The following is a 19,007-nucleotide window of genomic DNA, read 5'->3' as shown; positions in this document are numbered from 1 at the left end:
GAAGTTTAACTTTCTAATTTCATGGATAATAGACATGTGCATCTTTTATCTTTATTTTTTTATCGTTATTCTGATCTAAATATCATAACATAAACTGCCTATAGGTATACGTTGAGGAGCTCGGCGGCGCAGCGGTAAACGCGCTCGGTCTGCGATTGTTGAAGTTAAGCAACATTCGCAAAGGCCGGTCATAGGATGGGTGACCACAAAAAAAAGTTTCATCTCGAGCTCCTCCGTGCTTCGGAAGGCACGTTAAGCCGTTGGTCCCGGTTGCATTAGCAGTCGTTAATAACCACCAGTCCGCACTGGGCCCGCGTGGTGGTTTAAAGTCCGATCTCCCTATCCATCCATAGGGAAGGCCCGTGCCCCTGCAGTGGGGACGTTAATGGGCTGGTGATGATGATGAGGTATACGTCCCACTGCTGGGCACAGGTCTCTCCTCAATCAACCGGATCTAAATATCAAGCAACAATTATTTTTAAACATGGTGTAAGTGACATCGTAACAAATACTGAGGGGGATGATTCAGCTCGTTATTCTGACTTAATATCAAGTAGATTTTTTTGTCGGACAAGTAGAAATTGGCGTCTGACGTCAACACAGGGATGCGTGCGTACGATAACGTCAATGTGTAGTGTCTGTGTAAAACGAGGTTTTTAGTATGAAGTGTTTAGGGTGCGTTCGGGTACTGAACTTATGAAGAAAATCGTTACAGTATAGGTATCGTAACACAAAGTTACAAACATACACGTAGGAAAGGTAGGCTGACTGAAATGGAACGCTAAAGTGTGTGAAAGAGAGAGCGATGAGTAAGCTAGAGAGAAGAGAGGATTTTGGGATTGCGGAATGATAGGAATGGTGGGGGGTTGTTTTTTTTAGTCGAACATGAAAAATTAATATAACTTGAAAATCTTCCAATCCAAAAAGAAAAAAAATTAAGGTCTTATGGTCCAAACCCCCCCCCCCCCCAACATGTTTTGGGGGAGGCCTATGCCCAGCAGTGGGCGTCATACGGCTGATGATGATGAATTCCCCGTCCCACAACGTTTGGGGGCTCCCCCGGATACCCTGTTTGTTTATATGATTTCATAACTAATCGAAAATAAATTGGTTTGGGTCCGTGTTGGGATTCGAAACTGCAGAGAAGACAATTTCATTAATTTATTAAGTAAAGACAATTATTTGACAAACACATGCAAAACATTGCCATGTTCATAATTACTTTTCTCTGCATGAACCTTATATATTGGTTTTCATTGTTACACAGTAAAAGTTACACAGCAAAAAGCTACTTTCTGTGTGCTTATTAAAATTTTCAACTTTTCAACTAAGTAACGTGGAAAGTTACACAACACACAGTATGGCGCTGGGATCACAGAAACTGTATGGTTGCTGAAAAAGGGAAAAGGGAATTGTCGTATTTACTTAACCCAATATACGAATATATAACTATTTAAAGATCATTCCACATAAAAGCGGTACGGTAATGTGGGTTTCCTCACGATGGTTTCCTTCACAGCTGAGCACATAATAATCACTATGCTTCAAAGAATCCAGCACAAGCTTTATCGTTTTAGGCCCTTGTTGGATTCGAATCTGGGACCTCCCAGTGAGAGTCAAGCGTTCTGCCAACTGCACTACCACAGCTCGACCGAGACAAGGACGTTATGAAATTATACGAAGAGTCTGTTTATATTTTTGCTACTTTGGTAGCACCCTAAAAAGATTAAAGAATAAAATATTATTTTTTTATTAAGCCCACGCTGATCTTATTACGAACTTCTACACGAACACTCAAAAATACCTATTGAGTGCAAGTAGTGATGTTTAGTTTAACGGATAATATTTCTAAAGTTTGTTCAAAGAAGTTATTGATTTTATTATTTTATTTACAACAAAGATGTTTGTCAAGTAGTAGATATTTATGTATAAAAGTTGTTATTAACTAAGTAAATGTAATATCAGAATGTGTCAGTCTGAGGACAGACTGAGAGCAGGATGGCCGAGTGTAGGAATGGTAGGCTGAATGAAACGTAACGCAAAGGTGTGTGAAAGAGAGGGCGACGAGTGAGCGAGAGAGAAGAGAGAATTGGGTCGTGTACTAGGTTCAAGATAAATTATGAAATTCTGATTACTAAATAAAGACACATCTAAAACTAACGAAAAACATTTTCTTTTTTCTATTAAACTTATTTATGAATTTTAATCAAGAAAAACGTAATAATAAGTCCGACATTTTGTCACGTTTTTCTATGACGTCACAGAGTGCTTTTTCATACAAATTCCATAGTAATTTCGTGTTTTGACGTTTAGTAAAAAGTAACTGATTTGACTAGTTGGAAACTAGCCTATTGCGGAATGACAGGGAAATGGCGGACTGTTTGTTTTTAAAGAGGAAAATGTAGAAGTCTATAACGTTTTAAAATAAACAAAGTTATAAATAATAATTCGTTTTCTTCATGCCCTATCCCACAATTTTTGGGATAGGGCATGCATAGTGCCCTTCGTAAACTTAATTCACCTGAGCTAATTCACCTAGGGTGCATTAGACAAACTTTTAGTAATCTTTAATCACCTGCATCGCTCGTGGTAATACAAAAGACATCTAATATAAATAAATAGTAAACTTTATTCACCCAGTCATAGTAATGGTTCTAAGGTCTAACGTACCATTTCCAGAAAATTACTGATATTACCTCCTCCACGGAATAATATAAAGAGGTTGGAAAAGCTTTTTTTTTGACGTGACTTATGGCCGGACAAATGGGGAGCGCTGAAGGCTCTCACCCGGTACAACGTTTAAGACAACAGGCCTGAGGGTGCCCAGTTGGGTGCGAACCTCGGGTTGGAAAAGCCCCAACTCGCATTTTGTATGAGAACCTTTGTCGCCGGTTCAACCTCACTCTCTTTTACTACTACTCCTGCAAACAGAGTACCACGATATCTCTACTGCTTCTCGAATTGCATAGACACTTTACCGGCAATATAATTATAATTAATGTGATAGGCTGTAATTTCATCATTACTTATCGTAAGATGCTGCACATCATACTATCGCGGAGCGAATCATGGTCTGAATCATACCCCTCAGTATTCGTTACGATGTCACTAACACTCTGTATATCAAACAAACAAGTACTAAAAGCTTTTATGCTACGCCTCTCAAGATACGACAAAAAATAACATGAAATTGTTAAACATGAATACCGTATTCCAATACCATAGACGAATTGTCTAGACACCTAATACTGTTTATACTGAGAATATTTACATGTAAATTAGACATACATACATACCCATACATCAACTCACGCCCGCATCCCCTAATGGGGTGGGCCGAGCCGGAAGTAATCAAATATAACTTGCAGATACTCTTGATACGAAGTCCTAGGATGTGATGGACTTTAGGGTGACAGGGGATCAGTCTATTTCACATAACAGTTGTCCATCATGTTGGAAAGGACACAATCCCTCTGTCGGATTTTACGACATGCCCGGAAAGACAACGCGTTTTATGTTTTTTATTCGCTCTCAATTCAGTACAAAAGTATTGAAAGGGATGGGGCTATGTTAGTTTCAGTGTTCTTTTATTTTGTTTGTTACGTCAACTTACGAAAAAAAAACACGCTTTAAAAAGTATGAAACAAGAAAATAGGTATATTTCTCTGAAATTCTTCCAACTTCCAAGTAATGTTTAAAAGATAGCTGTAGGTCGTATGCTAATCTGTCTTAAAAGTTTTTTTAAAACGGCATACGACATAATTGCCTATTCGTCCCACTGCTGGGCACAGGCCACCCCTCAATCAATAGGAGGGGGTACGGAGCATACTCCACCACGCTGCTCCAGTTAAACATATAAAAAAAGCATTCATTGATTTGCCTCATTTGTTCTTCGAAACACGTGCCAATACTACATTGGCTCGGATATTACCTGCTCATTTCTTGCTTATTAAGAAAGTTTCTAAAGCCTCGAGGCTTAACTTAACACCTCGTGCTTAATCATACGTATATCCATTATAGTACTATGAAACCTGGATAACTGGGATTTTTTCCGCTTACCCAGTGTCTCAGATATAGAGGTATAAATAAATGGTGCTAATTCCTGCAGACACCATCTAATTTTATTTTAAGTTATACCTGTTATTTTCTTATCCACCGAAATCGGTTTTCGGTATTGTGTAAGTAATAATATTTTTTCTCTCCAACAGGTGGCGTGGCTTCGCGTGGACACTCAAACCGTCCTTACAATAGCAGGCCACGTGATCACGAAGAACCACCGGATAGCCGTGAACCACGGGGACGGCGCGTGGACCCTGGTCCTCAGAGACGTGGGCCCCCCCGACGGGGGCCGCTACATGTGCCAGGTCAACACGGAGCCCATGATGAGCCAGACGCATCTGCTGCAGGTGGTAGGTCAGCAGAAAATTCTGGTACTTCTTAGTGTAGATTTCTCATCTGTTAAACCGGTCTTGCCGCTTCTTCTCAGCTATAAACCCTTTGCTTTAAGTCATTGTGGTCCTGTGGTTTACCGTCCGGCCAAATAGTTAATGCCATTTGCGGCAAATCTACAATAAGTCAAAAAATGTGGTTCACTGGCTTGCTTCTCCAACGGGGAGCGCCGGTTCGAACTCTGCGATCGGACTTGCACCAATGAGTTATTAAGTTGTTTATTGTTGTTTTTTTGTTGTTTGTTTAGTTGTTGTTGTTTTTTTGTTGTTGGTTGTTTTGTTGTTTAAGTTATTTTTTGTTGTTGTTGTTTATCTTAAGTGGTAAACACAGTTGGCTCCACCATTATTGACGGCGATACAGCTCACTACCTACCGTGTTGGTCTAACAGAAGCTCGGTGAGGTGTGGATACTTAGTTCAACTTGCGATGAATGTACCTCTGACTACCCCATTTGGCATATAGTCGTGAGCTTGTTCTGTGTTATGAAACTTATCGAAGTTATGGTCACCGGGAAGATAAGCAGCTTCTTTTTATCGTGTTGATGGCAAATTAAATAGTATCGGCCCAAAACTCCAGTTGAACGCGATTTATGTTTGTATTCCCCTCCAGTCCAGCATAGAAGCTAGGTAGGTCATCAACATCATCTCAATAACGGCCTCTGATGTCCAGTGGATTAAACGTTGGACTCACGATCTGAAGGTCCCGGGTTTAAATCCACCTCACATTCCACACGATAGCAGAAGGTCATCTTATATGCCTATCATTCTAGCCTTGAAGACTCCTAGATTATAACGACCTGGAAAAACAGACGTTGTTGTTCTTTTTTGATGATGAACTTTTAAAAATACTTTTGACCCCTTAGGCCGCTTACGAAACCATTGCTATGTAACCAGAACACGAGAAGAAAAAATACACGAAAAACGTACGTTACGTAGCAAGAAAAAAATATCTTGCTACGAAACTAGTTACGTAGCAAGACATTTTTTTGGTAACTGGTTACATAGCAATGGTTTCGTAGGCGGGGTTGAAGGGCTTTTGACGTTTATTAAGGAGAAAATAACACCAAAAGCACGTACCTGCGTGTACAAAAGTTTGAACAGCAGCAAAACAACATTCAAGAAACGATGGTTTCACTCCAACTCCGAACAATGGGCGGTTCTGGTTTAACTTATACTCAGTTCATGTATGAAGTTCACATAAGTACGAGATAGTTAGTTAACCACCGAAATTCCAAGATTTCATAGGGTGCAGATTTCAAATTCTGTGACACTAAATGCACGGGTTGTTTTTTAAACGACTTCAAAAATAAAGGTTATTATTTTGATGATGTTTGTAGGCTTCTAAATACGCGTGCCAAATTTTATTATGTATGTAACTTTGTCCATGCAGTTATCTGAAACTTCAAACCATATCGCAAAAAAATATTTTATTGTATTAAGTATTATCCAACTTAGGGAATAGTGTAAGTTTCATCGAAATCGGTTAAGAAATTTTCAAGATATGGCCAGAAAACCGTTGAAAATGGAAACGAAATCCCGATAGTAAAGGCTTAGAGATCATTTAATAGTTTGTGAAGTATGTTCATTAGTAATGTTGGATTTCGCTAAATCCCGTTTTAGTGAGCACCTACGTCGTAAAAGGAATACCCACGGAAAATTTGAGACTTCTAGCATTTGTAGTTTCTGGGATATCGTAATGAGTCGATAAGTGAGTATGTCGTAATGAGTGATTCAGTCCGTCAGTGCAATGATCGCTTTTATAGAGAAGATTGTGTGTTCTATGCTCACAGTTCCTCCTGATATCGACGACACGGTCAGCAGCAGCGAGGTTCTAGTGAAGGAAGGTCAGGACGCGTGGCTGCGATGCGTCGCCAGTGGAACACCGGATCCCACTATCACGTGGAGAAGAGAAGACTCTAGGCACTTCAAGATTAATAAAACTTCTTCAGGTAATTATAGTTTTCTTCACGTTCCCCCTTACTCCTTAGCGGCTGACGACAATTTAAGTCTAAAGTAAGATCCAGAGGGTCATCAAAAATCCTTACTCTCACTAGGGGGCAGGTTAGGTTGTTGATACGGGCCCTCACGGGTCATTGTAGACTCAATAAACACCTACACAGAATGGAGTTGACCGAGTCTCCTCTATGCAGATTCTGCTTAGGGGAAGATGAGACGCCACTACATCTGCTATGCAGCTGTGAGGCTCTCATACATAGTAGAAGCCATACACTTGGGGGCCACATAATGGACCCCCAGGAAGTCATGGAGCTTTCTCCCAAAAAAAACGTTGGATCTATTCAAACGGATCGGTCTAGAGGAGGATATTTAAATGTAGGGATTTAAGGTCACAATAGATCTGTCAAGGTCTCAGTGACCTCGCGGGCTGGATTCGGTCCGGCCCTCACAACTTTCAAATAATAATAATAATAAAGATCCAGAGGGGGTGAGGTCGGCGCCTAATACGAATTGGTGCGGGACGGAGAGTCACCATTCTATAAACATAAACAGCCTGTATACGTCCCACTGCTGGGCACAGGCCTCCCCTCAATCAACCGGAAGGGGTATGGAGCATACTGCACGTTGTTCCAATGCGGTTTGGTGGAGGTCCGTTCTATATATAGTGGTATTATTATATGCCTAGTCTTCGAGATATTTTCTCGTCATTGATAAATGGCTTGCAGCATTTCTGTCCGATTAATGGCAATAGGCTCACCCTCTATTACATGGGACTAAAAATGTATATAATGTACACCTCTGCCTACCCCTCTGGGGAGTCAAGCGTGATGTTATGTTGAAAAACGAGGGCTGGACACTGATGTGTGTCAACAGGCTTTACTGTAGGATTATTCATTTTTTTTTTTTTTTTTTTTTCCACTATGTTTCAACGTAGTTAAAGGTGACTTTCATTAATAAAAGATATATATTTTTCAGCAGTGGGATAATAATAGGCTGCTTGTGTTTTATTTGTTACTCTGGAAATGCTGTATTCGAATGATTCGACAGGACGTCATTCAACAGGATTATGCTTATATTACGGATTTCCGTGTGTTTAATTAATAAAATACGTGGTTATTTATATGGGCTGCTTGTGTTTTTTATGTTTTTTATTACTCTGTAAATACTGTAACGTAATGATATGCCGGTATTACAGATTTCCACGAACTATCTTGACACAGCTCTTCTGTCTTATTCCCTGTTATTTCATACATAAGATTTTTTAGATACTTACCTTTATAACAATATCGTGCTTACAGCCCATCCAATATGGGGTACGGTAGGTTTGATCAAGTTTAATACAGCGGTCAGTACCGTACTGCCCTCTCAAGCTGAAACTTCGGCAATTTTGATCATCATAACTTCTAAAACTTCAGACTTAGTTCTCTTGGAGTCTAGAGAGTACGCAATCTGGGGTATCTACCATGGTTAGGCTGGTTTTCCACCAGAGCTGTGCGAGGTAGATAAGCGGTGTGCGAGGAAAAAATCCACCAATAGAATCACTTCATTTTCCTAGCCTCGCTCAGCTCAGCTCTGGTGGAAAAGGGTTTAGCGAAACGAGGTCATTCTAAATACAAAACAAGTGAGTAATGTGTGCGAAGGATGTGTTGCGACGGATGTGTTGCGAGGAATGTGTCAAACAGAGACGCGAGGCGACAGGTAGGCTTTCCGCTCCGCTCCCACTACACCGCATACCCCCCCGCTCACACATTTCACAGCTTCGCAACGCATCCTCGCTCCGCACATTTGCGCATTTTGACAGCTCCGCTGCACTTCATCGAACGAGACGTTTTACCTCGCACAGCTCTGGTGGAAACCCCTACACATTTCCACAGCACAGCTAGACATCCTCGTACGACACATTTTACTCGCACAGCTCTGGTGGAAAAGCAGCCTTAACCATACGGTTAGTCAGCTGGTGCTAATTCCACAACACACCATCTAAATTTATTTTAATTCGACGGCCTCCATGGTCCAGTGGTTGAACGTTGTGCTCACGATCCGGAGGTCCCGGGTTTGAATCCCGGTGCGGACATATCACAAAAATCACTTTGTGTTCCCTAGTTTGGTTAAGACATTACAGGCTGATCACCTGATTGTCCAAAAAGTAACATGATCCGTGCTTCGGAAGGCACGTTAAGCTGTTGGTTCCCGTTATTATTTACTGATGTAAGTACGTAGTCGTTTCATGAGTCATGTCAGGGGCCTATGGCGGCTCAATTATAACCCTTACCCCAGGGTTGATGGGGTTGGTAATCCCCCACACAACCCACGGGACAGAAAAAGAGAAGAAGTTTATTATAAGTTATACCTATCATTTTTTATCCGCCAAAAAGGAAAGGGACGGGTATAAAATTGAAGGAAAACACCTTAATTTTAGGCAGTAATTTAAAAAACCCTTCCAAAGATTTATATTGGCCAATAACCCGGCAGAATTAAGTTGACAGCTCACGACAAACGGATTGCATATGAGCGAGATGCCTTTTTTATTCGCTAGGGTTATTTATTCATTTTAAAATTAATAGCGACTTCTTGTCTGGCCTTCCAACCCGCGGAGGGAAAACCAGCCCAATACAGGTTAGGTCAGATACACCCGAAAATGCATTTCTCGGGAATGTGGGTTTCCTCACGATGTTTTCCTTCACCGCTGAGCACGTGATAATCATTTATGATCCAAACATGAATTCGACAATCATTGGTTTAGGCCTGCGCTTGATTCGAACCTGCGACCGCAACGTGAGATGCAAGCGTTCTACCAACTGGGCTACCACGGTTTTGATTTGGCATAATAGGAGTCCATTTATTATCCTACAATACTGACTCCAATTCGATAAGATTTATGATATTCCAAGAACCTGACTATATCATTGACGGATAGAACAAAAATGGCGACATTTTCCAGGGTAATAAATGGGTTCCGATCGACGCGGGTAAACCCGGGTTCGTATCATTGAACCCAATATAGGGTTTATCGGTTTTGGCGACCTAATACCTCGTTAGGGGCGGATGAAAGTCGGAATAACTTCCTAACGGGAAATATCACACCAGATAACTGGAGAATGAGTGTTTGAGGGATGTTTGACACAAAAATAAATGTTTTATCTCAGGCGTTTTTTCTGGTATTTCGGTGTTGTGTGATTTTATCTAATAAAAGCTGTTTGAAACTATTTCGGGAATAAGCCCATATCACAAAGTGACAAAAAAATATTATACCATATTTGACTTTTATATTATAAGTATACTTATAACAAAAAAAAATTAAAAGTCTTATTCAAATATAAACCTATTTGCGATTGGAACTCCGCTGCACAGGCACTTTACTGGCAATATATTTTATGTGGTAGGCTGCAATTTTATGATTACGTTTCATAAAATACTGCATACAAATATCGTACTAAGACTGTTAGCTTTCCTGTGATAAGAAGCATCCTTGCATCAAAGTCCTGCCTTAAATGTATTGACCTGCAGGTTATAATGCACAAGACGACTTCGACGAATTGCTCTAGAGCAATAAGGCCGCCCAAATTGTACTGTATTCATGTGTTTTGTCTGATTGTTGAAATTTTAGTTCTGTGCAATAAAGTAATTTTGATTTAATTTGATTTGATTTGACGAACTTTTAATATACTATCGGGGAGCTCCGTCCGTCGTAAAGTTTGCGGACGTGTGGAGTGCAAAAGTATGAACTGTTTGTTCATACTTGTACGGCGCGCGTTTCGCGCTCACTTGGCGCTTCCAACCTGTTTCTTATATTCTCTGGATGCGGCACCTGATGAAATCTGGCTCTTTCGTTTCTCGGCAAAACACGCGCTGCAGAATCTAGGCTACCTCATGAGAATGCGAGACGCATCATTATATTTATGTCAGGGTAGGATTTCGGCATGATAAAACAGTACATAAACAGTATGCGTCCCACCACTGGGGTACGCGGGTTTTAGCCAAGGTTGCAAAGATGACATATCATCGTATGTCAATTACATACCTACATTTTATTTACACTGTCGTTCACAACCAACCTAAAAATTGTATGAGTAATACGTATGTAAGTGTTTCTTACTTTTTATTACACATATTTTGAAGACGGTTTAATTGTTTGAAATTGCTTTTATTTCGCAATCGTTTGCAAATTCTCCCGTGTGGGTTGTGAGATCATGACCATGAGATAAGAAAAGCGTGCTTACGAACTGCACTTACCATCAGCGTGACTATGTGACCTTAAATCGATAGTTAAAGAAACCAATAGTATCGAAAGGCTATCGATATTATCGATATCTCATTTGGATCAATACTTCGTTACACAGCGTATCCGACTATTGCAAGGACTATTGATACTATTGATAGTATTGTTTCTGACTATTGCAAGGACTCTCGATACTATTGATAGTATTGTTTTTGACTATTGCAAGGACTATCGATAGTATTGCTTCTGACTATTGAAAAAAACTATTGATAGTATTGCTTCTGACTATTGCAAGGACTATCGATAGTATTGCTTCTGACTATTGCAACGACTATCGATAGTATTGCTTCTGACTATTGCAAGGACTATCGATAGTATTGCTTCTGACTATTGCAAGGACTATCGATAGTATTGCTTCTGACTATGGGAAGAACTATCGATTGTATTGCTTCTGATTATTGAAAGAACTATCGATAGTATTGTTTCTGACTATTGCAAGAACTATCGATACCCTCGAAAGTATTGATTCTGACTATTGCAAGGACTATCGATAATATTAATTATTATCAAGGTCAACAATCGATAGGCTAACTATCGATAGTTTGGCGACAGTAGTAACCAGTATAAGTGTTGTTTCAGTGTCAAAGTTGAGCAGTCCGTGGTTGAACCTTACTGCAGTGGAGCGCAACATATCTGGAGCGTTCCTGTGTATCGCCACAAATGGAGTACCGCCTTCTGTCAGCAAGAGGATACAACTTAACGTTATGTGTAAGTTAGTTAATTATTTTGCGACGTAAAATTCTCTGAATCATCCCTCAAAGTTTTCGTTACGATGTCATTAACATTATGTATAATGAAGAATTAATTCTATCTTCACCCACCGTTTTTCTTCTTATCGTGTCGATGTCAAACTAAATAGTATCGGCCCAAAACTTGGCAATAAGTATGGCGCTATCTGCAGCGCTCATCAGATTTTCCTGCGTGCAGATGTTCGGGCACGCAGGACACGATATAAGATGTTCCATCGTTTGGGGAACAGTGCCCTCCGTTCATATTAAAATTGTGTTTCAATTTAAATGACAGAGAGAACCAAATGTAGGTACGTTGGTAGATTTTAGCGTTACGAAATTACATCGTGTGGTAGCGCTCGTAATTTGTTCCAGCCGTAAGGCGTAGATAGGAGCGGGATGGAGGATATACTCTGGCAGTAGGTATGGGTACGGTGAGTAACCTCCAATAAACGCTACAGCGATGGGGAGTACTACGAAGCAATTAACAAGGATCCATTGAAGCGAATGCGGATCGGCTCTGATAGACAGGGCATAGCTAAAAGAGAACAGTTGGTTAAAAACCACAGCCTTTATTATATGTGCCAATATTGAGGAAAGACAGGAATGAGATGTCGATTAGTTTACCATATTACTCATGACATAACACAGCATCACGCCTGTATCCCCGAAGGGGTAGGCAGAGGTGTATAGTGAAACCCACTCCTCGCTAGCTTTGTTTAAGGGTGGTATCAATAAACTAATCTAAGCTTCGAGAGTGCCTTCAAGACCATGTCAATCTGACAGTTTGTATAAAGAACAGGGACTTAAGCATGGTCTTGAGGCAGTCTCAGCTGAGATTAGTTTATTTATACCACCCTAAGTCCCATGCACATGTAAAAGGGGGCGAACCTATTGCCATTAACCGGCACAAATCTTGAAACCACGTGATAACAATTATCTATAATCTAAACAGGAATTCGAACTCATAAAAGCCGAATTCAGTGGTTTAGAACACGAGCCTGATTTCTTGTTCGGTGAGGTGTGGGTACTCAGATCATCTTTTGGTGGACGTACCTCTTATTAGCCCGACGACCACCGTGGTCCAGTGGTTGAGCGTTGGGTTCACGATCCGGAGGTCCCGGGTTCGATTCCCGGTGGGGAAATATCACAAAAATCACTTTGTGGTCCCTAGTTTGGTTAGGACACTTGAGGCTGATCACTTGATTGACCAAAAAGTATGATTTTATGAGTTAAGCCGTTGGTCCCGGTTACTACTTACTGATGTAAGAAAGTAGTCGTTACATGAGCCACGTCAAGGGCATTTGGCGGCTCAATAGTAACCCTGACAACAGGGTTGATGAGGTTCGTACTCCACCTTACAACCCACACGATAGAAGAAGAAGAAAATTAGTCCGACTGGGAATAAAGCCGTAAGCTTATTTTATGTTATGTTAACTTCTATAAAAAAACTTTCTTTGCCTGCAGTTGCACCATTGGTTTGGGCTGGGAGGATGGCCATTCGAGCATTGTATGGGAGCGCTGTCACTCTGCAATGTACTGTGGAAGCATACCCTGTCCCTCGTGTCTACTGGACGCTGAATGGGGAGCAAAGGCTTGTCAATGGTAAGTCCAAAAAAATTCGAAGAAGTCTTTGATTTGCATCTTCTTCTATCGTGTGGACCTCGTTCTTCTGAACCTCTGATTTGCTGATCTATCCATATAAAAATGAGTTCCTGTTCGTTAGTCTGGCAAAATCTTAAGAACGGTTACGCCGATTTGACTGATTTTCATTTTGAAATGTTTGTCGTAGTCCAGGGAAGGTTTCATTGGTGAGAAATTATGGAAAAAGGATATTCGAAGTCACCGGGTCATATAAAATGAAGACAGATCAAAAAAATAAAATAAACAAAAACATTTTCTTTTTCCATTTCATTTAGATATAATTTTTAATCAAATAAAATGCATTAATATGATCGGTATTTTTATCAGATATCGCTATGACACCAGAGAGCGCATTTTCATAATAACATGTACGTAAGTAGTTTAATTTTTGTTTGTTTGTTAATAAAGTACCTAACTGATTTGACTAGATCGGACGACTCGAATCAGTTACTTTTAAAAAGTAATTGCCCTAGGGAAAAATACCATAAAACCCTAACCCAAAGCATTCTATGTTCTAGAACTTGAAGAAAAGAGGTGATACAATTCGTTTTATATCTTTTGCGGTTCAGCGGTCGTCGACGCTCCGTCTCGAAGAGAACGTCAAGACCGCCTATGGTGCTAATTCCTGTAAACGCCATCTAATTTTATTTTAAGTTATATCTGTCATTTTCTTATCCGCCGAAAAGAAAGGGACGGGTAATCGACAAGCATAAAATTTATGGAACACACGTCAATTTTAAGCACAAATCTAAAACAACCGTCTAAAAATTTTACATCAGCCAATAACCCAACAGAATTAAGTTGGCAGCACACGTCAAACGGTTTGCATACCAGCGAGATACCTTTTTGATTCGCCCGAGTTATCCATTCATTTACTCATTCCTTGTAAAATTAAGAGCTGTCAATCATCCGAATCATATTTTTGGTGGATAAGAAAATGACAGGTATAACTTAAAGTACTTACCTAAAATTAGGAGGTGTCTGCAGGAATCGGGGCCTTTGTAGTATCACATTATAAAATATATGCAGAAAGGTTGTACGCATTTTGAGCTAAACTGCGTTGCGATGTTGTGGTCTATAATGGGACAGTTAATTGAAATCATAGCGTTGCGGTGACGCAACGGAGCGGCAATGCATAACCTTTTGTGTAGTAAAGTAGTTCAAAAGGTTCTTTGTTTTCAAGAAAGAAAGACTATTCTTTTGTAAGGCACGACACAAAGAGGAAGAGTTGAGAAATAATTAATATTTATATAACCATGTGTGTTGTACACGCGTGTGTGTTGTATTCCCACTAAAACGGAACAGTTTTGACCGGAGTGGAGAGAGCGGAATTAACCAGACACATTGAAATCCTGTCCTAATGATCTTCAAATTGTTAGCGCTTCGCTTCAATATGAATGCACATTCGTCCACTGTGTATTAACCACATATGAAGCAATAAATTTGGAACTCATACGTACATGTCCCATATATGGGCCTTAAAATAACATTGCACGTGAGGGGTTGATATCTAATTTTCTTTCTTTTCTTATCTGTCGTTATACAAACTACTTAAATCATATGTTTTTCCGGAGTATTCGTTTTCGCATCCTTTCGACAAAGTTTTCGAAGATCTTTTACGTCCAACTTTTCCATTTTCCCTATAATTTCTCGCTAAGCACTTACGCAAGAAATTTTCAAAGTAAGCATCGATATTATCTCATTATATTTTGTGTATCTGCGAGTTAATTTTGTGGTTGCTTATTGATTCATTTCCTTACTCGTGTGGGTTGTAAGATCAATGACCAACCTTAGCAAACCTGATGTCAGGGTTATCGTTATTATAAAGCCATCAAACCCCTGACATGGCTGACGTAACAACTATTTACTTACTTAAGCAAATAGTAGCCTTAGCAAGGCTTTGGCGGCTCAACAATAAGCTCAACATCATCATCATCATCAATAACCCTATTGACATCAGGGTTGATAACGTCGGTTATCCACATAATAACCCACACGATAGAAGAAGTCAGACAGTCAATACACTAAGATAAGCATACAGACTTATCAGGGCACTGACCGTTATATTTGATAAACTTTCCTTTACCCAGGTTCCAAGCATCAGCTGAGCATGTCCACTCGTGGCTACCGACACACCCTGGCTCTCATAGTGGAGAATATGACCAGGGATGATGCTGGAGCGTATAGATGTCATGTGGAGAATACCCTGGGAAGAGCCCAGGCTGAAATGTTCTTGCACAGTAAGAAACTTCCTTACACTACTAAACATTTTACAGAGATTCACGCGAAAGTAAAATACATAGGCAAGCTTTTATCCAAATAGTTTTTACATCAAACGATTTTTTATAATTGATCCTAGTTTAGCCTTTAGCCACAATTTCACCTGACGGTAAGTGACAGGCGTGGCTTTTGATGTAGCTAGCTTATATAAAAACAAGTAAGGATGAAAAAAAAGTATTACTAGAGGATGCCACAGCTACAATACAATAACATAAAAGATAATATACTTACATAATATAACAAATACTTTATAGCACACACGGGAAATACAAAAATACAAAGCAAAAGATAGGTAGATAAAATACTTTATTGAACACAATGGACACAAGCTACGGAAATAAGGACAACAGATACAAAGAGGCAAAACAGACTGCCTTAATGCTCATGCAGCAATTTTACCAAGCAATCTTAATAAAAAGACAAAAGAGAAATAAAAGAGTACAATAAGCGACCGTACTGCTAGGTAGCAATCTCTACCTATAGTAAATGTCAGAACAATAGTGTTTGCTAACACAGTTTTGGTAGAAATTCTGCAATTTTATCAGATTCTGACATTAAAATGCAACAAGAGTTTAATAGACGTAAATGTTCAACAGTGTTGACAACAACCACGACGACAACAACAACAACAACAACGACGACGACAACGACCACCACGACAACAACGACTACAAAGCCACCACCCACCACCATGTTACCATGTAAGTATTTAATAAGGTCGCTATGGGCTTGTAGTTTATTTTTATGTTGTTCGTCTTTCGAATCTGTTACTAATACTAGGTTAAGCTTTTTGTTACTAACTAAATATGGACTAGTTTCCGAAATAAATATTTTGAATTTGAATTTTGAATTTATACGGGGTGTTAGTGACATCGTAACGAAAAGTTTGAGGGGTGATTCAGACCATTATTCTGAGTAGTTATCAAGTAGAATTTTCCGTCGCTAAAGTCATCATCATCAGCCCATTAACGTCCCCACTGCTGGGGCACGGGCCTTCCCTATGGATGGATAGGGAGATCGGGCCTTAAACCACCACGCGGACCCAGTGCGGATTGGTGGTTATTAACGACTGCTAATGCAGCCGGGACCAACGGCTTAACGTGCCTTCCGAAGCACGGAGGAGCTCGAGATGAAAACTTTTTTTTTTTTGTGGTCACCCATCCTATGACCGGCCTCTGCGAAAGTTGCTTTACTTCAACAATCGCGGACCGAGCGCGTTTACCGCTGCGCCACCGAGCTCCTCAAAGCTCCTCCGTCGCTAAAGTATGGAACTCAAAATAATTGAAAAAAAAAAAACACGAAAATTTTTATGAATTTTCTCGTCAGGACCACCTGATGTCAACTCAGAATCATGGTCTGACTCAGTATTCGTTACGATGTCACTAACACCCTGCATAGAGGGATTTACCCGATTTAAGATACACACAGGTGTGCATCAATAGATTAGTTGTGTAACTTAAACGGCATGTTGCAGACGACACAGAGAGACATCTAGAGCAGCTGCATCGAGGAGTACTGGATGATCAAGGACTCGATGATCCCTATATTGTACTAAGTCAACATCAAATGCAGAATCTAGGTAAGTAATGATGATGATGATGACAATAATGATGTTGATGATAATGCGGGGCAAGGGCTGACCTACCATCTTTCCACACCAGAAGACGCAGACGAAGAAGCATAGGAAAGTGCAATACAGTGCGGCCAGATGTATCAAATGTTCTGTTGTATGTTCTCTTGTTTATTTGTTGTTATGTACGTATGTCTTGTTTGAATGTTCTCTCTCTCTCTCTGTAGTTCAACCCTAACTGGTCACATAATATAATGTTTTAGACAGTATTTTGCTGCGGTCAGTGGTATTTATCAACCTTAGTACTTTAACTGCGCATTATTCAAGAGATTTGTCTCTTCATGGTATGTGACCGAGTTAGTCAGCTGTCAGATATTATGCTTACGAGGTCAATAGGATCTTTATATTTCATAACTTCTTGATCGACACTTGGACTAATGGATACTTTTTCGGCTATTATCCCAATCGGAGTAGTCAGAAGTACTTCCATCGTGATGAATTGAGTATCCTACGCTTCACCGAGATTTTTGTTAAACTGACGCTCAGGCGTATCAGTGACATTTGTGAGAGTTGTGACATTTAAACCCACCCGGACTTACGAGCGGCATAAGAGGTGCAACGCGCCTGCGCGCCTTTTCAACATTACAGCAACGGCAACGGGTCTGCGCGCCGCTACGAGCTCTCGGCAAAAGAGCTGACAACGCCCTTTTTTCTCTTATTTTCTCAAAACAATAGTTACCAGTTTTTTACAGTCCACTGATAGTTTTATTACAACACCAGAGTAGATGGGTCATTCTTCTTTTTTATCGACAATAAGAAGTCATTTTCTCGTTATATCGGATTTAACATCTTTCATTATAACGGCAATAAATATTTAAAAAACATCATATAGAGATGTGTCTGTAGAGGAGTATTTAGTGTTTCTCTTTATCTTGGTAATATACAGTTCCTTGCAGGCGCATTGCAAAAAAAATAGTGACAGAGTGGCCCTTTTCATCGGAGACAGCATTTCGATTTACCACTCTGTCACAGAATTTTGTGAAAAACAACCAAGCTACGTTAATCACTAATCGAGGAACCGATTAGTATTTCGCTAGTATTTTAAGTATAATAAGATAACTATATTTTTGGACAATGGAAAGATTAAATAAAATTCTAAAACATATATAACATAGCAGAGCGAAGGACAGATCATTGTCGATAAAAAAGAAGAACGACCCAGATAACCCTTGTAAGTGATAGGGCTCTAGTACCCAATACACTGTCCATAGTATATTGTGCAGCATTTTCAACGTTTTTGTTGTTATATAGAATCGGGATACCCCTGAAAGTGTTAAAGAAAATGTCGTTTGCAGAAATGGTGACAACGATGTGACCTGAGATGGGGAGCGGTGTCATCCCCTGGGGCGGTGGTTGGCCCCCGCTTCACGACGCTGCCCCCACCAGGCAATGCCTTTGGACTGTCACCATCGTACTAGTGCACAGGTGGATCTGAACCAGGGTTGTTGAACTTTAGGTTAGTGAAGTGTTGCAGAGAAGTGATGTAACCGGTTACTTTATGGTGTTGTGGTCCTTAGTTCACTTGGATTTTGGCGAGAGAATCAAAATGTGACTTTAATGTCTTATTTAATTTTGAAGCTTACAATTATTATGCTGCTGTTATAAATGAGTCTGAATGAAAATAGTCGTTAATGCAAATGTGAATACGTCCACTGGCCTGTAATTAAAATGCATTCTTATTCAATTTTTATGATTATTGTTTCTGCTGTAAATGAGATTCTGCTGTAAGTAATGCAAAAATGTGTGTTGAACATGATTTTATGTTTAAAATTTCCAAACAGGTGTTTAGGTATAGGTATCCTGATTACCCTGAACATGACAGGTAATTAATTGCATGTTATTAAGCGCCAATGTTGCAGTGTTACAACACTTTCCCGCAAAATGTATGTGTAAGTACGTGTGTTACCACTTGTCCAGTCAAGTAAGTTTGTGTATCGAATTGGTATTCGGTTTACGCAAAAATATTCAGTGGATAAGTAACCGTCTTTCTATGTTTTTTTGTTTCGCTTTAGATTTAAGTAATTCTAGGCTGACCAGAAACAC

The 19,007-nt window shown here is 39.9% G+C and overlaps 1 protein-coding gene across 1 annotated transcript in view; it reads left to right on the top strand.

The window, feature by feature from the left end:
- LOC126369671 (protein amalgam-like) overlaps positions 1–18,429 on the top strand; it is a 37,988-nt gene extending 19,559 nt beyond the window's left edge. The window contains exons 3-10 of the mRNA XM_050014230.1: positions 4,209–4,413; positions 6,238–6,396; positions 11,262–11,390; positions 12,878–13,015; positions 15,145–15,294; positions 15,931–16,035; positions 16,809–16,913; positions 18,260–18,429. Of these exons, the coding sequence (XP_049870187.1) occupies positions 4,209–4,413; positions 6,238–6,396; positions 11,262–11,390; positions 12,878–13,015; positions 15,145–15,294; positions 15,931–16,035; positions 16,809–16,913; positions 18,260–18,279 (1,011 nt within the window). The 3' untranslated portion in view covers positions 18,280–18,429. The remainder of the gene's footprint in view (positions 1–4,208; positions 4,414–6,237; positions 6,397–11,261; positions 11,391–12,877; positions 13,016–15,144; positions 15,295–15,930; positions 16,036–16,808; positions 16,914–18,259) is intronic.
- Positions 18,430–19,007: the final 578 nt, after the last annotated feature.

The sequence above is a fragment of the Pectinophora gossypiella genome, chromosome 9 (assembly GCF_024362695.1).
Source record: "Pectinophora gossypiella chromosome 9, ilPecGoss1.1, whole genome shotgun sequence".
NCBI classification, from domain to species: Eukaryota; Metazoa; Arthropoda; class Insecta; order Lepidoptera; family Gelechiidae; genus Pectinophora; species Pectinophora gossypiella.
This window is presented reverse-complemented; position numbering and strand designations above follow the sequence as displayed.